The following is a 24,400-nucleotide window of genomic DNA, read 5'->3' as shown; positions in this document are numbered from 1 at the left end:
TTGTCAAGTTAGGATTTGACGTGGGTGGTTAGGAGACTAGGTTAGATTAAGCCATATAAAAGATAATGCTTGGTCGATGTACGAGAGATGAGTCTTGAGTTTGTTTTCAGAGTTATGAAATATTAAAAAAAGTCTGAATTAGGGACGATCATATCTTGTGTATCATCTATGATTTTCCATCCTGAAAATTTATTAGCGACGGAGGGTTGATCATCCAAGGGGATCATTATTTTTATTTGTGTATTTTCCTACGCGGGTGAAAATTGTTCTTGGAGGTTGCAAGGAGGAACAAGAAGACGGACTTCTCATCTAGCATCGCCGTGAATGGTTGGGCCGCCTACACGCACGAATTAATGTCTTGCTAGTCCGTGCCTCATCAAGTGGTATTCAGAGCAAAGGTTAGTAACGGCGATTCAGTTTACAATATTGTCTGCAGAGGCGAGCATCAACATGTTGAGCAAGGACATATTGATGGAGGAGGAAGGCATTGGTGAGGTCACTCTTTTTCTCACTCGTTGCGTTGTGAACGAACGACGTGTCAATCTGAGATCGATGAGAGTACTGCAGTCAACATAGTGAGCATTGAGGTGGTGGAAAAATTGGGGCTGAAGATGGCACCTCTTGAAAGACCGTACACGTTGAAGTGGATCAAAGGTGACATCAAAATTACTCATCGGATTTTGCTAATTTTTGACCTGGAAAAATATTGTTGTGCAGAATTTTTTCATGTTTGTCATGTGTCCATGGTGTCGTGCCATCTTCTACTTGGGGACCCATGGTGCAAACGTGTTGGGGCTGTTCGAAATTGCAAGAAAAATAGTTACTCCCTATCATGGAAGGGCCAACAAATCTGTTTTGTTCCCATGCCAACGCATGTGTTTCGGGCAGATTGGAAAAATCGTTTGCTAAAAAGAGAAGAACGGCAGGAAGAAAGAAAGGAAGAAGTTGATGCACCGACAAAGGGGCTGAATCTTTTGGTGGAGAAGGTACATATTGATGGTGGTGCAAAGGGACAACGTTGGAGTGTTTTTAAAACACAATGCATGATCAAGGATCGTGCATGCAAGATGATAATTGATGACGGCAGCTTTGCAAACGCCATTAGTAAAGATATTGTGCATGCATTGGGTTTGTCCATGTGGCGGCATCCAAAACCGCACCATGTGGAGTGGCTATCCAACTCCAGAAAATTAAAGATTACACATAAGGTGCATGTGCCATTTGTTGTTGAAGATTATATCAACAAGGTGGATTGTGATGTCTTGCCGATGGACGCTTGTCAGTTGCTATTAGGAAGACCGTGGCAGTTCGATCATGATGTTGTGTGTTGGGGATCGTTGCAGAAATTAAAACATTTCTACGCATCACCAAGATCAATCTATGGAGTAACTAGCAACGAGAGAGAGGAGAGTGCATCTTCATACCCTTGAAGATCGCGAGTCGGAAGCGTTGCAAGAACGTGGATGAAGGAGTCGTACTCGAAGCGATTCAGATCACGGTGGACTCCGATCTAAGCGCCGAACAACGACACCTCCGCGTTCAACACACGTGCAGCCCGGTGATGTCTCCCGCACCTTGATCCAGCAAGGAGGAGGGAGAGGTTGAGGAAGAGGGCTCCAGCAGCAACACGACGGCGTGGTGGTGATGGAGTGGCAGTTCTCCGGCAGGGCTTCTCCAAGCTCTTGCGGAGGAGGAGAGGTGTTGGGAAGGGGAGGGGCTGCGCCTTGGATGTGTCGTTGCAGCCCTCCCCTCACCCCTCTATTTATAGGGAGAAGGGGGAAGGGGGCCGGCCCCCTCTAGATGAGATCTAGAGGGGGGCGGCGACTAAGGGGAGGGGGCTTGCCCCCCAAGCAAGGGGGGCGCCCCCTTTAGGGTTCCCCCCCAACCCTAGGCGCATGGGCCCAAGGGGGGGTGGCGCCCAGCCCTCCAAGGGGCTGGTTCCCTTCCCTTTACAGCCCATGAGGCCCTCCGGGACAGGTGGCCCCTCCCGGTGGACCCCGGAACCCCTTCGGTGGCCCCGGTACAATACCGGTATGCCCCCGAATATTTTTGGTGACCGTATGACAACTTCCCATATATAAATCTTCACCTCCGGACCATTTCGAAACTCCTCGTGACGTCCGGGATCTCATCTAGGACTCCGAACAATATTCGGTAATCACATACAAATCTTTCTAATAACCCTAGCGTCATCGAACCTTAAGTGTGTAGACCCTGCGGGTTTGGGAATCACGCAGACATGACCGAGACAACTCTCCGGCCAATAACCAACAGCAGGATCTGGATACCCATATTGGCTCCCACATGTTCCACGATGATCTTATCGGATGAACCGCGATGCCGAGGATTCAAGCAATCCCGTATACAATTTCCTTTGTCAATCGGTACGTTACTTGCCCAAGATTCGATCGTCGGTATCCCAATACCTCGTTCAATCTCGTTACCGGCAAGTCACTTTACTCGATCCGTAATGCATGATCCCGTGACCAACCACTTGGTCACTTTGAGCTCATTATGATGATGCATTACCGAGTGGGCCCAGAGATACCTCTCCGTCATACGGAGTGACAAATCCCAGTCTCAATTCGTGCTAACCCAACAGACACTTTCGGAGATACCTGTAGAGCACCTTTATAGTCATCCAGTTACGTTGTGACGTTTGGTACACCCAAAGCACTCCTACGGTATCCAGGAGTTACACAATCTCATGGTCTAAGGAAATGATACTTGACATTAGAAAAGCTCTAGCAAACAAACTACACGATCTTGTGCTATGCTTAGGATTGGGTCTTGTCCATCACATCATTCTCCTAATGATGTGATCCCGTTATCAATGACATCCAATGTCCATAGTCAGGAAACCATGACCATCTGTTGATCAACGAGCTAGTCAACTAGAGGCTCACTAGGGACATGGTGTGGTCTATGTATTCATACATGTATTACGGTTTCCGATCAATACAATTATAGCATGAACAATAGACAATTATCATGAACAAGGAAATATAATAATAACCATTTTATTATTGCCTCTAGGGCATATTTCCAACACTGTGCATGCTGGAAGATCGAACACATACACATTCATGCATGGTGGGAGGAAGCACGTGCTAAAGCCAATGGTGGACAATGCAATCACTAGAGAGCAGCAAGTTCCGGAGAGGAAGATCATGTTAAGAGCCGACTCGAAACCGAGGACGGTTTCGTTTGAAGGGAGGAAGTATGATATAGGCATGGTCCCATTGATTGTGGATACTACCCAAGCTGAGCCAATTAAGGTGTCAAGCCATGAAAAAACAGTGGAAAATAATACCATGCACGCAGCTCGATTTCATCGAGGAAACGATGGTCATCTGCGTCACTTATGTGGACCGAGAATCAAGTCTATGATGAGCGAACCAAAGACCAATTTGTGGGGCCCCGGTCTGACGCCAGCCTGCCGGGACTAAAGGTACACCACGAACCGGGACTAATGCATAGCCATTCGAACTGGGACTAATGGTCACATTAGTACCAGTTTATTTACAAACCTGGACTAATGAGCTGAACATTAGGTTGTTTTTCTACTACTGGGGGTGGGGGGCCGATGCCTCCCTCCCCCCTAACAGATTTTTTGTCCAAAAAGACCACCAGCTGAGACGAATTGACAAAAGGACCACTTCTTGTGTCCGACGAAGCAACAAGCACCCTCCGTTCTGGGACTGGTAGACTCAGTTACAAATGCTTATATACTCTGATCAGCAGCAAAACCATATTTACATTCATTGGCATATGCCGTCAACCGAGAAGACTACCAACTAGTAATGGCACGAACGATATTAGGCACGAACAATATATAGGGGCAAGCACAATATTAATATGTTATCATACTAATGATGACCGCATATGCCTACCCTCGCCTGGCCCGCTTGGCCTTCATCTTCTTGCACTCCTCCGGAGTGTGGCGAAGAGTGGCCGTGGCTTCATTGAGAAACTCGCCGCAGTGGGTGGGTGAGGCGTTCCTCCTCCACTGCCTTCTCCTTCTCCTCCTTACTCTTCCCCTTGGTCTCCTTCTCCTTGCTCTTCCCCTTGGCCTCCTCCTTGGGCGGCATCTGAAGCAGAAAACAATCTACTACGTGAGAATGAGAAAACGCAAACAACAAACTACTGACGGAAGAACAACAATTCACAGATCCAGTTGTAGGGCTACATTGTCGGTGGGATGCGGGTCGCCGAGGCTCCCTTTGCTGTTGTGCCGGTCTTCTTGGTGGAGGGAGCTTCTGCGCCGGTCTTCTCTCGCTGGAGGGAGCTTCTACGGCAGGTCTTCTCGCTGGAGGGAGCTTCTTGCCTGCTGCGCTGCTGGGATTCGAATGGATGGGTGGGCAACTCCTCTTGTGAGAGTGAGAGTGCTTTTATATGACGCCTGACGTTTCATAGCTCCCATGTTCCGAGGTCAGTCAATCCAGCTTCTATGGTTGTTAAGCCGTGGGTGGTCGGTGCACAGAAAGCACTCAAGTTTGAGCTCATGATCAGAGAAGCCAGCTTCCATGGTTGTCAAGCTGCGGGTGGTCGGTGCACAGAGAGCACTCAAGTTTGAGCTCATGATCAGAGAAGCCAGCTTCCATGGTTGTCAAGCTGCGGGTGGTTGGTGCACAGAGAGCACTCAAGCTCGAGCTCATGATAAGAGAAGCTAGCTTCCGTTCTGCTTCTTATCCTCCCCTAGCCATAGGGCTTGTCGCCAAAAGGCTTGGGCCGTACTGGAGTGGGGGGCGATGCCCCCCTCCTCCCACAATATGGATCAGTATCGACCAAAGTCACCACTACAATATATATCCTTTGTAACCCGTCACACGAGATAAGTTGATCAGGTGTAAATTCCCAGCATTTGTATCCTCTCCTGGTATAGTGAAGTACCGACAAATGTCAGGAAAAAATGGGGTTTTGGCTTCTGATATTTGATAAAAGGGGATTCTCGTGTGGGGCATATGAGAGGTCACCGGTGGGCATGGATTGCGTACTTTCGCTCATGCAGCTGTCTGGTATGTCAAATTAGGATGCTTGTTGTCAATGCAAACATATCTATAATACATAAATAATTCATCCCACTGTCATATTTCTCTTGACATGCAAGCTATCCACCTCATCAATCTGCCACATCAGCATTCTCTTTTTAATTTCAGTTACTAATAGGACGACCTCCTTGCTACTGAAGTTCATATCAGTGTTGATCGCCCACCATTATGCTGGACGATTGTATCGACTCCTAATCCACTCCCCCAGATCGATCCCCCATCAAAGAGCTCGACCGCACCACTTCCTTCTCCCCTTCAACTTCTTCCCCGCCGTAGAAATCATTCACCAATCCTTGCGGTACGGAGAGCTGGTGGCTGGACGGCGTTATTTTTCCCGTGAGGATCCTCCATGGAAACACCTCTTAATCTCTCTCCCTATTCGCCTTCTCTAATCTCTATCAAACCTCAATAGGAGAGCGGACTTTCAGATCCCGGGTGCCTAGACACCCGGTTATCTGGACCGTTCGTCCAGTCTGGCTGTGTTGAGATTTGTGCCAAGGTATGTAACCAATGAATATAATAACAGGTCTGTTTCTTGATTAGGCGCTGGCTGTTTGACGCAATCGACATAAACTAGTCTAGTATATATAGTCCCTACTGTCACGCACCTGCACCCACCTACAACCTATGAAAATTGGTACATGATATGACATGTCTGCCTGCCGAAGTATTCAGACGTACATGTACGTGTCGGCCGGTGTTTGAAACGAGCCGCGGGCGACGAGACGTGTCGTCTTCAACCTCCCCACGCCCCCCTCCCAGCATCCTGCGCCTCCCAATACTTGTGCTGCCACATTCTCACCTTCCCCGCCCCTTCATTCACAATCCTTCTCTGCCGGGGAACCGCAGTTGAGACTATGGATTGCCAGTTCCAAGCTGCTGGACGGGCTGGCCGCGAGGCAGGCGACGGGTCCGATTCTGCATCTGAAGTAGAAGGATATCGCGTCGCGGCTTGCGGCATTGATTTTCTCGCGTCTATCGCGACCGACCTCGATCTGCATCCAACCCCCAGGTTAGTTCGTCGCCATAATAGTGATGTATTGACTATTTGATTCTCACAATCCTGACCCGACCCATAAATTCAGATCTGAAGTTGTGGACGGTTGTTCTTCAGCTACGATTGCGGACGATTTACAAACATCCGACGCAGTCGTGGGCGCGCATGAGAGGGCGGCGTCTTGCCCATATCCACCAGCCTGCGGATGGAAACGCAGGTAATTCATAAGTTAATCTGTATATAATTGCATGCTTTGCGGTTTTGGGAAGAGCCTTTACATAGTGCTCATGTCAGATGCATGTTATCTGTATTGTGATTGGTTCAGTAAGTTGTAAGGACATGAGTAACAGTCGCTGACACGACTAATATTGGTTCAGTAAGTTGTAAGGCGACCATGGTCCTGAGACATTTGCCCCTGTAGTGGGGACAACATTCGACTCCTGTGAAGAAGCGTATGAGCAATACAACTTGTTTGCTTGGGAGAATGGTTTTGGTATTTGTCACGGCAAGTCTAGATGGGGAGAAGGACGGTACCAGCAAATGCACGAAATTGTGTGTCAATGCCAGGTTACTTTATATACCGCTGTTTCATGGATCTATCGCGTATACTGTGATTTGTTCTGAAGTTGTTATATTTGTTTCGTTGAGATTATGTTGGATTCTCACTGACATGTCGTGGGAAAATGATTTTCTCCTGTATGTCATGATGACCAATTTTTTTTTCGAAGAAAAGGGGCTCACACCCCGGTTCCATTCCACTGGAAGAAACCCAACCAGTCAACAAACAGAGTTACATCAAGGAGGGAGCAAGCAGCATTTGCCAAAAGAAAGAAAAAGACTCGTTTTTTGTTCAGCTCACAGACCCGTGATGATGACAAAATGTATGCCATGAATTAACAAATGCAGTTAATATGCTTTTTTCCCAAACACAATTGCTGCCACGCATACCTATGTTATATTATAAAGGTCCATATTCAAGAAATAAAAATAATAACAAACGCTAAACTGAAATAGGCTGACCAAGAAACCTCACAATGGTGACAAAGGAACAGCAGCGATGCAAGTTGCTAGCAATATAATATCATCTCATGCCGCTGGGCCATGCAGGTGCTGTCGTTTCAGTGGACTGGAACACCTTTTCAAGCCTACTCCTGCCATGCCTCTCTCCTCCTGTCGCTATCTGTCTCCCTGAAGAAAGCCTGCTAATCGCCCGGTTACTGTACAACCGCCTGCACTGCAGAATTCACCAGCACGAATCTTGAGCGCTGTGGACGGACGGGATAACCGGGTGTCGGGGCACCCGGGTTCTGTCACACCTTTTCGAACCTCAATAATATCTTGATTGATTTTCAGGGTAACCGACGCACGCCCCCCACAAGGCCCCTCGGCTCCTCTCCCTTCATCCCCATAAATCCATCGTCACACTTTCGATTCACCTAAGCACCTAACTCAGGCCACCCCTTGATCCAGAGCTATGCCACCAGCGGCGACTTTCCACAGCCAGGTGCTCCTCCACTGCTGCGCCATTGCTGCCTCCCTCAAAACTGTCATCGCCGTCTTCCTGGGCCATTGAGGATACCGGCCCCAACAGGCAAGAGTAGCAACACCGCCAGGTCGACCTCGGCGGCGAGCAGCCGAGCCTCCTCACCGACCCGTCATCAAGCCGCGGTCGGGGCCCTGCTCACCCTAACACTCCACTGCAAACTGATCCCGCTAGGACGAGCTACTGCTGCCTGCCGCTGCCTGCCGACAACGCCGACGGGGGATCAACACCACCAACAAGAGCCATTGGCAGCAACAGGGGCAGACCTTCTACAGCTCTGCGGATGATGACGAGTCGGCCAGCTTCATCGTCATCTAGAAGCCGTGCATACGACCGCACTCCCACACCTTCACCACCACCACGTACAACGATGGCCACGACCACATGAACTGGGTCAGAAGATGGATAGGGTGGAGGACGAGTTCCTGGCCATGCTTCACTTGACATGAAGAAATTATTGGGATAAGAGGAGTCCACGGATTAGCTTGACTTTCATTCCCATCAAGCCTTCACCTTCCTGATATGAAGAAGCTTGGTTAGAGGCTCCGCCACCACGGGTATCTATGATGCCGACAGCATGTAGAATTGTAGATACCATTTGGTTCCTTTCTGGTTAAGTGGCATGCGGTTTGCCGCCCCAAAGACTTGGGGGGACTCGGGATCACAAACACGCGTATCCTAAACGTCGCTCTTATGTGTAAGTGGATTTGGAAGATTTCCCAAGGGGCAACTAGGCTGTGGGTCGATCTGTTACGCGCCAAATTCTTCCCAAATGGGAACTTTTTTGAAGGTGTAGCGAGGGGCTCACCTTTTTGGAACGACCTACAAGCGATCCGCCCGGCGTTCGCCATGGGGGGCAAGTTCATTATTGGGGATGGTCGTTCGGCCAGATTTTGGCTTGACTTTTGGGTCGGATCACAACCTCTATGGCTGGAATTCCAGGACCTATACTCTTTGGTTGTCTCCCCGAACCAATCAGTGGCCTCGGCCCTTGCGTCGTCCCCCCCGGCGATCAACTTCCACCGCGAGCTCAACGGGCAGGAACAAGGGCAGCTTGCGACGCTGCTCGAGCTGATCAACCCGGTGGCGCTGTCCTCGTCCGCGGACGCGGTGACTTGGGCCCTCACTGCTTCCGGCAAGTTCTCGGTCAAATCCCTTTACCGAAAGCTTTGCCAAGTCTCCACCTTTCAGGTGCCTAACGGACTGTGGAAGGCGCGACTTCCTCTCAAGATCAAGGTGTTCTTCCGGCAGTTGTTCAAAAATAGGCTGCCCACCTCTGATAACGTGGCCAAGCGCCATGGCCCGGTGACCGGCTCTTGCGCGATCTGTAATGTTACAAAAGACGTGAACCACGTGTTTTTTAGGTGCCTGTTGGCACGTTTCGCTTGGAGCGCGGTCCGCGATGCGGCTGGTGTTACTTGGGACCCTAGATCGCCTAATGATCTTTGGTCCATTCTCTCCTCCGTCCAGGGGAGCAACATGAGGGTGTTGTGGAGCTGTATCGGGGCCTTATTCTGGGCGTTGTGGGTTACTAGGAACAAACTAGCAATCGAGGGGATCTTCCCGTCTCATCCGGCTAACATTATCTTCAAATGCAACCTATTCCTGCAGCAGTGGAGTTCGTTGGCGAGGCGCAAGGATTCTGAGATGATGAAGCAAGCTCAAGACCGTCTGCGTCAGGCGTACGTTTTGGCTAGGGAGCCATCCGCCACATCCCCGCCTTGAAGTGACCCTTTTGGTTGTGTTTGCGAGCCTGCGTACTCAAGATTTGGCCTCGTGCCATGTATTTCCAGCGCTCGCTTCCTTTGGCCGGAAAATTTTGAACTCTCTGTGTCTGGTTGGCCTGAGCCTCCGTGCTCGTGCAAGTTAAGTTGGGACCTCTGTGGTATGTTGCCTTGTTGTGGGCTTTATTAATTTAAAGCCGGACGCCCCTAGCGTCTACGTTCTAAAAAACTGAAATAGTGTACTTCTTGCAGTATAAGTTGGGTGCAATAGAATTAGGGTCTAGTCTGACTGCATGGAAGTCGTAGAGGTCATACGGCAATTTCATTGGTCCCGTTGCAGCTATCTACGAAGAGTGCTCAATTTTATGTCGTAATTTTGATCATGTTATTATTAGTCATTGTCCTAGGGAGTTTAAGAGCAACTCTAGCAGACCCCGCATCCGCCCCTGACCCGCAAAATAACCGCCAAAATGCGGGTACGGGTTGGAAAGCCTGCCCGACCAGACCCCGCATCCCGCCTCGGCCCGCAAAAAATTTTGGGGGGCACGGCAAATTCTCCACCCCAAGCCGGGAAAACACGGGTTTCCCCCTCGCGGTCGCGGTGCCCTGGATCGGAGAGAAGCAGTTGGCGAGAGGAACATTTCAGCCCGCACGCTTTCCCCCTCCTTCCGCCGCCGCCTGCCCTTTGCTTCCGCCCGCCCGCCACCGGCGATTCCGGCCATATCTGCGGGCGGAATCGCGCCCCGGGGCCGCCCCACACCCTCCCGCGCCGAGCTGCTGCACTGCCCCTCCGGATTCGGCGAGAAGAGCCGCCCCTCGTCGCCGCCGCTGCCGGGGATCGACCACCGTCGAGCGCACCCCCTCGTCGCCGCCCGGGATCACCCGCCACCGGTTAGTCCCTTTTTTGTGATTTTTGCGAGCTGCGTAATAGATTGACGCGCCGGTGTGCGTGTAGATGGAGTTGACCCCGTGCGAGAAGTTCTTGCTATCCGATTCAGACGATTCGGACGACTCAGATGTTGAGAGCATGCTTGCGAACTTCCGGCAGCAAACATTAGTCATGGCGCTTGCCGTGAAGGAGCATGAAGACGAGCACCAGAAGAGGAGGCGAGGATCGACTGTCGGGCGTTTGTGCATTCCTCGGAATCGCCATCTTGGGAACGAGATGTTGATGCAAGACTATTTCGCGGAGAATCCTACATATCCTCCGCAGCTCTTCCGGAGAAGGTATCGAATGCGCCAATCCCTCTTTGTGAAAATTGTTGAAGCTTGCTAGGCAAATTGCCAGTATTTTACTCAAAGAAGGAATGCCGCGGGCTTAAAGGGATTTAGTGCATATCAAAAAAATCTCCGCAGCTATGCGGGTGATTGCATATGGCGCTTCGGCTGACTATGCCGATGAGTATCTTCGCATTGGTGAAGATAGCACAACTGAATCTGTGCGTAGATTTGCGAAAGTGATCATCCGTGTCTTCGGTCCTGAGTATCTTCGGGCATCCAATGAAGATGACACAAAGAAATTGATGGCATCTAATGAGTGGAGAGGTTGGCCTGGCATGCTAGGTAGCATTGATTGTATGCATTGGAATTGGAAAAAATTTCTCAAGGCTTGGCAAGAAATGTATTGTGGCAAGTATCATGATGCAACAATTGTCCTAGAGGCCGTAGCATCCGAGGATTTATGGATTTGGCATTGCTTTTTTGGTATGCCTGGCACTCTCAATGGTATCAATGTGTTGCAACGGTCTCATTTGTTTGCTAGGCTTGCTAGTGGTGATGCTCCTGCTTGCAACTACACTATCAATGGGCATGAATACACAAAGGGGTGCTATCTTGTAGATGGTATATACCCTCCTTGGTGCACATTTGTCAAGAGCATCAAAGAACCCAAAACAAAAAACAATGTGAATTTGCAAGGGTACAAGAGGCAGCCCGAAAAGACATTGAAAGAGCATTCGGTGTTTTGCAATCTAGGTTTGCCATTGTCCGTGGTCCTGCTCGTTTTTGGGATAAGAAAACCTTGAAGAACATAGTGACATGCTGTGTTATCCTGCACAATATGATTCTTGAAGATGAGAGAGGATTGGATTTGAATTCTTTTACGACAATGTGGGTAGCGTGTCAAACCAGCTAGAGACCCAAACCGCATTAGAATTTTTCTTCAGACATAGAAGGAGATTGAAAATGCAGACACCCACTTTCAACTTCAGAAGATCTCATTGAGCACCATTGGCAAAGGGCTGGACAGTGACTTATTTTTGTATTAATTTGTATTTGTATTCATGACAAATTTTGTATTGCGCTATTTAAGTTTGCTACGGTTATTTGAATAATTATTTGTAATGCGGATGATTATTGTATTATGTTTGATTGGAATAATTCAGTTTGTTTTCGATTGTTGAATTATGTTGTATTTGATATTTGCGGGCTGATGATATGCGGGATGCAGCAGCGCAAAAAGCAGACCCCCAAAGCCGACCCGTAAAAAAGTATATTCCGCGAATATACTTTTTTACGGATCCGTTTGGGGGGTTTGCATCTGTGCAAGCCCGAGCCAGCCCGCAAAAGCTGTTTTGCGCGAACTGCAAACGCGTTTTGCGGGCCGGCGGGATGCGGGTCTGCTAGAGTTGCTCTAATAGGACAACTCATTTATTAACATTGTCTAAAATGGGGATTCATCTCAATATCTTGTCCCTGTAATTGCAGATGATGTATATGTATTCCGAAGTGTAATATAATCCGTCATTTTGGCTTTCCATAAGAAAAGAATTTAAGTGACATATGGCTTACTGTAATCCTGATCCATGCTAAACACAACAACAGTGAAAGTATGGTCATATAACTACACGTTTTGTGCCTCTTTGGCAACAAGTAGGCTTTGCGTTGATTGTTTGCCCCCTCCTCCTCTCCGCAAGCACACTCCTCCCAAGTTTGTGTAATCGGAATAAATGTTTTTCCAAGTCAACCCGGCCTTAATAATACACATTGTCGATGGTCTATGTTTGTGTCGTCTAATCATGTGGGATTCACGCGCTTGTATCTATACAACTGGCCCTTCAGAACAACTGAACAAGTGTGGTAGCGGAAGGCTTCTATCATCATGCACGACAACATTCACAGGCGACTGGGATGGTGGGGTGTACCCAAACTTAAGAGTAGAAAGTCAGGGGCTGTTCGGCAATCCACTGCTCCCTGAAATTCAATGATCTGCAGAGCACCTGTTTCCCCGCTTCGTACTTTTTACCTTCAGCTCCGCCAACTCCGGGAGCGAGAGCGTGGAGTCGGAGGGATGCCGAACAGACCTTCAGCTCTCTGCTCCAGATGGCACTATTACTACTATCCATGATCCAAATCATGGGCAGCAAAAGTAACACGACCTTTCATTACTCATGATTTGGATGTGGATAAAAGTAATAATGCACTTTGTTAATAAAAAACTAGTGCCATCTGGAAATTAGAGTCGATTTTCTACTCCTAAATAGGGGTCCTATTATCCCAACCGTTTTCCAAAGCCTTCAAGAAGAGGTACGCTACTACCATGATCACTTTCACTCCTCACTACTAATCAGAACTTTAATTAGATCCCACCCGGCCAGGGGCACTCTCTTGCTTCAACGAGCGATGAGCTGAAAATAACCCATCAGGGTGTCTTTTATAGTGGCTTCCAACCTCATTTCTCGCTCCCCGCCATTGCCTTCTCTAGGACCACACTTTTCATAACATTTTCATGTCCCCAGTCTAGCCATGGTATGAGCATTTTGGCACAAACTTTTCATACACCATGTCATGAGCATTTTGGCGTTGACCCACACAATTTGCATTCTACGCATCATTTTCTCATGATACAAATATCTTCACTTTTTGTTTCCATTTTGCACATAAGAAGGTGTGTCTTATTAGGCTCCCTTGGCCATGGGTGATATACCATTGGAAATCCACCCTCTCTGTGTTTGAGCAACTTGTTGAGCATCCACATGACCAGACTAGTGGTGCACATAGAACGTACAAACTCTAGTGTAATGGATTCCCTTTTACGGCACAAATAACTATTTCTATGTATAGGAACAGTAAAGGCTCATATGAGCTGACCATTATTTTTGACTGGGAGGTATACAGTTAGAAGAGAATTGTGAACATGTACGAGAGACAAAATTTCTGAATTCAAATCTTCTAAACGTGTACGCAGTTCTGAGCTCATTTCCTCTTTTCAAATAGATAATTACAATACATATTTGCCTGAATATTTTACAGCTTCCCTTGACAAGATGATATGACGGAAGCAATAGAGCGGGAAAAAAGAGAAGCCAATCATTTCATTTTGTAAGCAAAGCAGAGGGAGGACGCCCATGGAGACACTCTCCCTGCAATGAGCGGGGAATAGGAAATGCCTGGCTGAAGGACAATGATTTTTTTGGCTACAAAATGCTCAAGTGTATGTTCTCGTGTAAATAGTTTCCCTAAGGAACGACTTTGATGATATTGTGGGCGAGAAAAACAAAGTCAGCACTGTATTGAGGTTATTATTGACACAGTTTCATCCTTAATATTTTGTCTTTTTGGCCGAAAGGTCGATGGGAGTTTTTCATTTTGTTGTCAATTTTTTTAAGACTTTTGACTTTGTCGACTAACTTCTTTTGAGCAAATCAGGTGCATACACACCCAGGTTCATCGCCCCGTCAGAATGGATTTCAAACGATTTGCTAAGACTTTGGATGCTATTTTATAGAGCACATTGCAAAGACCGATAGGACGGAAGTTCTTCAACTGTTTTGTCTTAACCGTCTTCGAAATCAACACTATGACCGAATCACAGAAACCTTCAGGAATCGACATGATGAAGGCTTATGATCGTGTGGAGTGGAGCTACCTCCATCAGTGTTTGACCATTCTGGGTTTTGCTCCTTCCTGGATCGAGGCAGTAATGCGATGTGTGGCCAATGTCCATTATGCTGTCAGAGTTAACGGAGAGCTCATTGAACCGATGATTCCATCTCATGGCATTCGACAAGGGGGGCCCAGTCAGCCCATATATCTTTCTCTTATGCACTGAAGGTTTGTCTAGTCTGCTATTTCAAAAGGAGGCTCGTGGCGAGCTACATGGGATTCAAAACGACCGTCATGGCCCGTCTATCTCACACCTCCTGTTTGCAGATGATAGCATCTTCTTTGCTAAGAGTGATTCTCAGAGCGTGGCATCTTTGGAGTCCACCCTCAGTTCATATTGTGCGAGATCGGGGCAAGCAATCAATAAAGACAAGTCATCGGTGTTCTTTGGTAAGCACTGCCCTGCGAATGTCAAAGACCGTGTGAAAAATCAGTTGGGGATATGCACCGAGACGTTCCATGGCTCTTACCTGGGTATGCCCACGGATGTTGGAAGTTCTCCCACAAGCACTTTCAAATTTCTTCCGGATAGGACGTGGCAGAACATCCATGGTTGGTCGGACCGGCCTATGTCCAGAGCAGGGACTGATACCTTACTGAAATCCAAGACTCAAGCTATTCCCACCTTTATCTCAAGTTGCTTCCGCTTGCGGGTGGCTATTTGCGAGAAATTCCAGCAGATCATTTCTGATCAATGGTGAGGACGTGAGGATGGTAAAAAGAAAATGCATTGGCGCTCTTGGGATTGGCTCTCCACACCGAAATCCCTCGAGGGCATGGGCTTCCGGGATATGGCACTTTTCAACCAGGCGATGCTAGGCAAACAAGGCTGGAGACTGCTGACTGATCATGGATCACGGTGTGCGCATGTTTTAAAAGGAAGGTACTTTCCGTTCAGTGACTTGTGGAATGTTGCTGCTCCTCGCTCGGCCTCGGCCACTTGGCATGCCATTCTGCACGGTCGGGACCTGCTAAGAAGGGGGTGCAATGGGTATTGGGAATGGGAGAAGCACCCATATTCTCAGGGATCACTGGATCCCTTCTACCCCCCCCCCACCCCCCGGCTTTGCTACGACCCCTTTCTCTAACCCAGATTCTGCCACTTTCATTGCTTGGTTGACGAGGATAACGGATGTTGGAATGAGGAAACAATGAGAGCCTTCTTCTCAGAGGAGGTGGCCAATGATATCCTCCAAATTCCTATCAACTTGGCGGGAGGGCCGGACTTTGTGCGCTGGCCTTTCACAAGATTCGGAGAGTACACTGTCCCTTCAGCCTACAACATGTCCAGGATGAGTCGATTCTTGTCTGAACGGAGTGGAAATGTCGGGGGATAGCACTCCAGTTGGGCTTTGGAGGAAAGACTATGGAAAAAGCTTTGGAATGTCAAGGCTCCAAACAAGATGAAAGTAGTGCTCTGGAGGTTTGCTCACGACTGTCTGCCATCGGGAGAGCAACTGCACCGGCGTCAGGTTCCGACGAGGACGGACTGCTACTTATGTGGCCGTCCGAAAGGCATTGAATACGCGTCGCTGTTTTGTGCTCATGCCCGAACTACCTGGGAGGAGATCAAGGTCGCCTTTGGGATCAAGTTGTTCCGCTCTTCCTTCATATCTTCGAAGCAATGGCTGTTCAACTTGCTAGCGCGTGGCTCAGATCGAGATATATCCATCATATCGGTCACATTGTGGCATATTTGGGAGGCTCGGAATTCTGCCCGTAATGAACCTGATGCTCCTCATCCGAAGCGTACATCGGCGAGGGTGCGTGCTTACATTGATATGATCTTTCAGCACCTGTTCAATTCTGGACCTGCAACTAGACGTGAGACACCTGCTTCTAGCTCCTGTTGGTCTCCGCCACCGCAAGGTACGTTGCTGTTGTCTTCAGATGCTGCTGTCTCTTTGGACCGGGGTTCTTATGCGATGGGTGTGGTGGTGCAAGACCACACCAGCCAGTGTGTGGCTACGGCTTCAGAACCTCTGCTTGGTGTCTCATCTCCGGAAGTGGCCGAGGCCCTGGCTCTTCGTCGTGTGGCTTATTTGGCTCGTCAAGAGAACTATGAGCATGTGATCTTCCAATCTGATTGCCTCTCGATGGTGCAAAGGTTGCATTCTTGGGCCCGAGACCGTTCCTTGGTGGGTTCGATCATCGCTGATATCAAGTCGGCTTGTGGGGCTTGTCTACTGTGTCTTTTAAGCATGTTCGTCGGCATCGTAATGTTTCAGCTCATGTTTTAGCTAGATTCAGTCTGAACTCAGTGAGTTTTTGTATTTTTCATTTTGCTTCGGATTGCATTCGGGAGACTTTATATAATTTGATTGCTTGATTTATAAAGGCCGGCATTCTCTCTCTAAAAAAAAAGAAGGTTCATCGCAAGGTCCGACTAAAAAAAGAAGACCAAAACCGGTCCCTCCCGACTCAGGGACGCATCTACCGACAGTCGTCATCCTCCTCCAGCAATCCCCATGTGCTCTCTGCCCCGCTCCGCCTGATCCCACTCCCACCGCCTCCTTCTGCTCGTCCGCGGCCCATTCATCCACATCCGCCACAGTCCTCCATGCCCTGCCTCCGGTGTGCCTGACGACCCGATTCCTCGCCAACGAACTCCTCCTCAGTTCCCCACTTCCCGGATCCCCGTCGCCCCGGCCGAGCAGAAACCGGAGCCCCGCCGCAGATCCGCAGGGAGAAGGAGGGGGGAGAATGGACGCCCCGTCGGTGGCGCTCTACAACCAGCTCAAGGTAACAAGAATGCCCTCGCGCTGCTTATGTTGTCGGGGGCGGCATTTCGTCGACCACTCTGCGGCTGCGGGTGCCGTGGCGGGTTCAGTTCAGACCTTCTTTGCCCTTTGTTCCTCGCCTAGGTTTTTTTAGTAATTAAAACGGTTCTTGTGGTGGGTAGTTGTTGGATCACGTCGCTATCTGCTTATTGTTTGTAGTCCTTTTTCTTTTGGTTAACAGATGATAATACAACTGACAGTTACGGCATACATTCTGTCAGTTGATAATACAGATGATAATACATTCTGTTAGGGCCTTGCATGGTGCTTACCAGTTACGTCATACAGAATAATCCGCATTTGTTAGGTTTCTTGGTGAGGTGCTGGTCAAATTAAGTCAATTAATATGCTCCCTGAATGTCTTAAATGCATGTCGCCGTTGCGATTTACATGAATGTAGAAATAGTTCCGCAGAAATTCGCATGATTTAGCAAGTTTGTTGGTGTCGTGACGCTATTGACTATGCTCGAGCCTTGGGATGTTTGGTATCACTAAAATGGTATTTCTGTATTTCTGTTTTTGTGTTTTCTTTCGAGTCAATTACAGAGAAACTTCCTTTTGAGTGCTGTGTTTCTGCCTCTTGGATGATAGTAAAATTGCTTTTCGGGGCTCATATCATGTCCTTGGTTTGTCGTCATATGAATGAATGATACTAGCAGCGTGATCACAGCTGAAGACGTCATATATGCGAGAACTGACCCCTCTGATTCTTGTACCAGGCTGCTCAACCATTCTTCTTGTTAGCTGGGCCCAATGTGATTGAATCAGAGGAACATATCTTGAAGATGGCCAAACACATCAAAGCCATCACGACCAAGTAAACAACCAATCACCATACTTCTGTTTACTCTTGGGCCAAACTAAACCTGTTTTTCTTTCTCCATGGCAGGCTTGGGGTGCCTCTTGTGTTCAAATCAAGCTTTGATAAAGCAAACCGTACATCGTCGAAATCCTTCCGCGGTCCTGGTCTGGAACAAGGCCTAAAGGTGTGACAAAATAATATTAGACCTTTTGTCGCTTCCGTATATAACTTTATCACCTTTCTATATCAGATCCTTGAAAAGGTGAAGGCCGCATATGACCTTCCAGTGGTCACCGACGTGCATGAAAGCTGCCAGGTATCCATTTGATTCTATTAATCCTGCATGTAAGGAAATTCTTCTCTGTTTTGCTAGCAAATTCTGCTGTGTCACTCGCTTGATATTTCTGCAAATTTAGCTGAGTCCATTAATCATGTTTCCTTTCTATGAAATGTTACTGTACCACAGGTACCGTTACTTTTTCGTACATTTGAATGTGACATGTGTGAATTTAAAATATCTTTGTTTGAATATATTGCTAGGCTTTTTGTGTTGAATTTGTACTGCTACATGTGTTTATTGTATACCCTTTGAATCCTAATTCTTGGATTGTGTGTCCTTTGCTCTGAAGTGTAAAGCAAAGATGTTTTCTAACTAATTCACTAAATCAGTGTGAAGCTGTCGGAAGAGTTGCTGATATTATACAGATTCCAGCTTTCCTCTGTCGCCAGGTACAAATTTAATGTATGCATGTTTCTGGGAAAACTGCAGTACTACTACCTATCAAGCATGAATCTTCTTTAATATCTCGTTCAACATGCCTAATATAAGTATCTATGACAACAGACTGACCTTCTAGTGGCTGCGGCTAAGACTGGGAAAATTATCAATATCAAGAAAGGACAATTCTGTGCCCCGTCTGTAAGTTGCATTTCTATCTGGCAGTCTTCGCAAAATTCGAATGTAGCACCCCATATTTTGATTCTTATAAGGTGCGTTTGAGTTGGCACCTCGACAAAATTAAAGTTTAACCATAAATTTCTTTTCCAATATATTGTTTGTACCTATCAAGGAAATTATGACAGCGTGAAAAGCACATATAGACACGGGGCATATTTACTACACATTTATATTGTTTGACTATCTATTGGTCAAACATTACAAAGAATGAAAGATAGAATCTCATGTTTCATGGGCGCTTCATAGAAATCAAAAAGGGGTACCATTGTTGCCACTATCTGAGTTATTGCTGGTGCCATTGTCTGTTTTAGGGTTAGCCTAAAAAACTCATGCTTAGTTTGTTCAATAATGTCCTTCGTATTTCACATCATGTGATTTCTTTCTCTATGAGATTGAATGGTCATGCAAAGTTGAAGCTAATTGCACTTGTTTGGACCTTTTATTCTACTCTTTATTAATCCAACATTAGAAACCAACATGATGTCTAACTAACTGTGTAAAACAAGCTATCAATTCCAGTTTAGTCTGTCACTGTTCTGAATTGTCATTTCCCTTCAGAAGTTCGGCCAGCCATTGTTCAAGATGTAGCTTTCTGTATCCATATACCAATTACATGCTTGTGCTACTTAACTAGATGTTTTTTCAATGGAAAATGTTGCGCCCAGCTTCTAGTTAAGTTGCACATTTGTTGAAGTGATCCTGTATGGCTGTACCATAACAGGTTATGGCCAACTCTGCGGAGAAAATTAGACTTGCTGGAAATCAAAATGTAATGGTCTGTGAGCGAGGCACCATGTTTGGCTACAGTTAAGTCATCTTTTCGCCTTTTTTTGTACTGCCTGCTTCAGTAGTAAATAAATAAGATAAAACACATAATATCATATTACATTATAGGCTATGTAATTATCAGGAAACATATTGTACTGACTAGGATATCCTGCTCTTTCTGGACACTTGGATATGATGTGGCATGGGGAATAATGATTGTTGTGATGGAGCAGCTAGATAAAGAGAAAATACATGAAAAAGTGAAATCTGAGGGCTAACTAGCTCTTCAAATGTCTCTGTGTCCCTAGCCATTTAACATTTTAGCGTGTTTGAATTTACTAATAGTAGTAGTACATACTACTAGTCAGGTTGGTGCACCATGCAGTGCAGCTGCCATAAAACAAAGTGAGCTATACAACCATTTGCCCGCTTTCCTTATTCAGGTTAAAGGAGAATCAGGCATTAGCCCTGCAACAAGCAACAAATGTTCATGGTTTCGTTGTAGCAGATAACTGATTTAGCAATATCTTGTTTTGTTTTCATTTTACACACAGATGATCTAATTGTTGATCCAAGGAACTTTGAGTTGCTGAGGGAAGCAAATTGCCCAGTTGTAAGTATTATCACCTTACTTTTGTCCACAATTGCACAATCACATATTCAGCTTGTTTCTAGTCATGAAAAGCTCTGTCTAGGTTATCATTGGCGTTCGGCCACAATAGAAAAAAGGTTATCATTGGTGAGATTGGGTATATCGGGATGTCCGGTATTCATGATGGCGTGATATTTGCAAAAAAAATAGCATTAACCTATTTTGCAACATTGGAGCTCTATTATATAATGAAGATAGTTGTTTTTTATTGTCAATTAAGTGATTAAGCATTGAGTTTTATTTTTCTCTTGGGGCACATTTGCCTTAATATGGCAGATGTCTAGCTTTTGTGCTATTTTCTGTTGTTATTACTCGATAACGGATTTGGGTTATTTGTTTAGACATAAACGAGATGATTGCGTTTTCTATAGCTGAATTGCACGTTGAATTCTCGATTTGTGTATTCTCAAATATCATGTTATGTGGTAACTTATTCCATTGAATTCTCGATTTGTTTATTCTCAAATATCATGTACCATGAACAATGACATAGATCAGTGACAGAGAAGTATCCATTTTCAGGTAGCTGATGTAACACATGCTCTACAACAACCAGCTGGGAAAAAGGTATATTCACCTATTTCCAATATTCCTCTCTTGGTTTAGGGTAATTGTCCTCGCAGACATTTTTGCTCAACCTTAAGAAAATTATTGAAGGGGAGCCTTGGCGCAGTGGTAAAGCTGCTGCCTTGTGACCATGAGGTCACGGGTTCAAGTCTTGGAAACAGCCCCTTGCAGAAAATGTAGGGAAAGGCTGCGTACAATAGACCCAAAGTGGTCGGACCCTTCCCTGGACCCTGTGCAAGCAGGAGCTACATGCACCGGGCTGCCGTTTTTTAAGAAAATTATTCTTTTCTTTCTTTTCCCCTTTGGCAGAGTCATGTCGTTTGTGAATAAAATCAACATCAAGGGAATCATCATGATCTTTAAATGTTGCCAATAGTTTACATGGAAACTTGCTCCCTTCTGTCTTAAAAAAGATGACATTTTAGACGTCTATGCTGTGTTCATAACATAATTTTGCTACTTAATTTCTACTATAGTATCGCTAAATTTAATTGTTACGTTATGGAAGTATGTTCTGATACCAATCTGTAAATATGATTTCTCACATATCCAATCGAATCATATGTTTTTAACAAATTGGTGGTGAAAGTTTTAAAAGCTTGATGAAAACTATGTCCCGGACACCATGCTTATATGGACTGGGAGGGATTATACGATACGTGGCAATGTTCCAAAGTGATCCATCACTGTATATTTCTGCAACCATGATCCATGGCCAAAGCTCAAAAACCATGGTGTGATATCTAAGCAATTCAGTCTTTTTGGGTTATTTCTATTTTGGTTCTTCTGTGTAGCCATCTCCTAAGATAGTGTGATCAATTAGTAAAACATTGATGACCAAATTAAACCTCTTCCAAACTAACTGTCTTTTGAGGATTTTAATTTTGCTCAACCGGGCATACTTGATTCTGTTTTGTAAGCTTGATGGTGGTGGGGTTGCAAGTGGGGGCTTACGAGAACTCATACCATGCATCGCAAGGACTGCTGTTGCAGTTGGTGTTGATGGTATTTTCATGGAGGTAGGTCGATGAAGCTATCATGTTGCTTTTTGCTCCATGTACCTTTCAATTTTTTTTATCATCCATAGAGATACAACAATATTTTTAAGATTATTTTCACAATCCTATGACAGGTACATGATGATCCCCTGAATTCACCATGTGACGGGCCAACTCAATGGGTAACCTCTCCTGTTGAGACATTTTCAACCATGGTGGGTGATGATATGCTCACTTATTCCTACTGTTGTGCACATTGTTTTGTAGCCATTGCGCAATTTGGAGGAGCTGTTGGAAGAATTGATTGCGATCGCTGTAAGTGAGACATCCTTGCTTGGGTATAGTGAGGCCAAATCGCTCTCTTAAGCGCTCACCATTTTCCTTTTTCTCTTTGTGCGAAGCGAGTCACCAAAGGAAAGAAACCGCTCAAGATCGACCTAACTCCATTCAAGGAATGATTTGTCAGTGGATAGCAATAGGAATAACCTTGTGGCTGCCAATTGGTTTCACCAATATGGTCGTGTCCAGGCGAGTTGGCTCTTTGTATGCGGTACTTTCATTTACCGTTGGCTTCTAGCTTTGTTGGATTGCCTGCATGTATTAGTTTCTTTCCAAGCGTAGCATAGCAGCCACAGATTGCTGTTTTGAATGGCTCTGTCTCGAGAATCAACCCGAAAGAAGTCGACTTTTGATTTGTGGTGTTTCAGTTGGAGCACATTTTTCGAAATCGGACAGCAGGGTAAAGAAACACACACGGTTGCATGAGCATGATGATAGCAGCTTCCTCTTTTTATCCCTGGTGATAAACTGATACAGTTGCGAACAATGCTAAATACATAAATTCTCCTTGAAAAATCAATAAATCATAATGCCTAGAGCTTTTCTTGCAAATGCAAATGGATTTGATGATTAGGGGACCAAACGAACACCGAGTATATTCAATAGTTTTTCCTCCTTGAAATTGAAAGCCTTCACCATATTACAAACCAGAAGTGAAGCATCCAATTTGCTTCCAGTTCTGAAGAAAGTTTTAACGCTCCGGATATTTGAATTGCAATTACCTTGCGAATTCCTGATGCAAAGCCCATGGAACTTTGATCAACAAGTTTCGGTTTCATGCTATCTTGTCCCGTGTCGCGTGCATACTTGACCCGCATCACCTAGGCTGCAATAGAAGAAGAATTAGGCTGGCTGCAACATTAGAAGCTACGTAACTGCTAGTGACATGAGTCACCTATGATCCTGAGAACCATCAGCTGCACGTGCATCGTCAAGCATTGAATTTCTGTTCAACATACTCCTATGCCAACCAACTGCTTCAAATACATATCCATCTCTTTTCTCCTGTGTCTAGCCAAAGGATCGGTTATGCAAGAATGCACTACCATTAGAGTCCTTTCCCCTAGCGGCGGCTAGGGTTTCCGTGTCCTCCCTGGCGATCTAATCGCGAGAGAGTTTCTACCCAATTTCTTCGCCTCCCCTACATAGGGTTTCCCGTACGGATCGAGGGAAGTCTTCTCCCAGGTTTGCTACGATGGAATCGGCGGCGGACGCACAGTCAGGTACGAGCGGCGGCAGCGGTGCCGCCATGAGATCGGATCTGGACGAATTCATGGAGCAGTTGAACCTTGAGGATGAAGTCTTTGATGATTTGGTAATCGATGAGAACGACCAGGAGATCAATGAAAGCGTCAGATGGCTAGCCCTAGCTAGGGTTCATACGGACAAAACCTTTAGCCTGACAGCTTTTTACAAGGAGATGCGGGCGGTGTGGAATCCCGCACAACATGTGAACTTCCGGCCGGTTGGGCCGAACTTGTTCGTGGTTCAGGCTGCATGCCTCGGCGACTGGGAACAGATGATCGAACAGGGACCATGGCTGTTTAGGAATTTCTTGGTGTTAATGTGCCCTTACGATGGCTTCACGAAGGCGGAGGAGGTGCCCATGGTACATATGCCTGTTTGGCTTCAGATTCACGAGCTACCGGAAGGGTTCTGTAAGAAGGGCATTGTGGAACATTTGCTTAGGAACTCTGGTAAGATTTTGGAGATGAGGCTGAACGGAAACACACGAGGGGACTATGTGCGAATCAGGGTTCGCCATGATGTTCGTCAGCCCCTCACCAAGTTCGTCAGTATTGTCAGAGGAAAAGAGCGTCAGGTTTTCTTGGTGCGTTATGAGAAGCTTGCTCGATTCTGCAGTGTATGTGGCATCATAGGCCACGAGTTCAAAGAGTGTGGGAACGGGATCCATGAGGAGAAAAACAAGAAATTTGGTGCGTGGCTATATGCTGATGGTCCATATAAGCCACGGCAGGAAAGTGGTAATCGGGGGAGCGAGCAGAAACCTGAATATACCCCTAGCCGTCTGAACAAACCACCCAAGCAAGTTGATCCTGAAACAATGGACACAGCTACAAGCCCGTTGAAGGCCACCAACACTCTCATGCAAGTTGATCCTGCTGTGCGGAAGCGACTTGCGATGGAAGAGGCGGGTACAGGTAACAGGACAGGGGGGTCCATGGCCCCTCCTGGAACCCTCACGCTGACACTTGGAGAAGGAGAAGAGGGTGATGACGTACATTCACCAACGTCCAGCTCAGGTAGTAAGCGCAAAAACAGTTTCTGAAGATGCTTCTAATGATAGATCGGCGGCCTCCCTCGAGGAGGACCGCC

The 24,400-nt window shown here is 46.6% G+C and overlaps 1 protein-coding gene across 1 annotated transcript; it reads left to right on the top strand.

Annotated features, from left to right (window-relative positions):
- Window positions 1–16,607: 16,607 nt before the first annotated feature.
- LOC119362339 (2-dehydro-3-deoxyphosphooctonate aldolase) lies at window positions 16,608–22,474 on the top strand. The gene is made up of 13 exons (XM_037627545.1): window positions 16,608–16,941; window positions 17,699–17,796; window positions 17,869–17,965; window positions 18,032–18,097; window positions 18,451–18,510; window positions 18,626–18,700; window positions 19,461–19,545; window positions 20,062–20,120; window positions 20,682–20,726; window positions 21,647–21,745; window positions 21,859–21,906; window positions 21,992–22,039; window positions 22,126–22,474. Exons 1-13 carry the CDS (start codon window positions 16,903–16,905, stop codon window positions 22,180–22,182), a joined length of 876 nt encoding a protein of 291 aa, XP_037483442.1. The 5' UTR covers window positions 16,608–16,902; the 3' UTR covers window positions 22,183–22,474.
- The last annotated feature ends 1,926 nt before the right edge of the window (window positions 22,475–24,400 follow it).

This window comes from Triticum dicoccoides, chromosome 2B (assembly GCF_002162155.2).
Source record: "Triticum dicoccoides isolate Atlit2015 ecotype Zavitan chromosome 2B, WEW_v2.0, whole genome shotgun sequence".
NCBI lineage: Eukaryota > Viridiplantae > Streptophyta > Magnoliopsida > Poales > Poaceae > Triticum > Triticum dicoccoides.
The sequence above is the reverse complement of the archived record's forward strand: the minus strand, read 5'-3'. Positions and strand labels throughout refer to the sequence as shown.

Excerpts from the sequence above, each read along its gene's own strand:
- LOC119362339 (XM_037627545.1), top strand. The coding sequence starts at position 16,903 with ATGGACGCCCCGTCGGTGGCGCTCTACAACCAGCTCAAG. Across the intron at positions 17,966-18,031 it reads GTCTGGAACAAGGCCTAAAG|ATCCTTGAAAAGGTGAAGGC; the intron begins GTGTGACAAAAT and ends TTTCTATATCAG. Across the intron at positions 18,098-18,450 it reads ACGTGCATGAAAGCTGCCAG|TGTGAAGCTGTCGGAAGAGT; the intron begins GTATCCATTTGA and ends TCACTAAATCAG.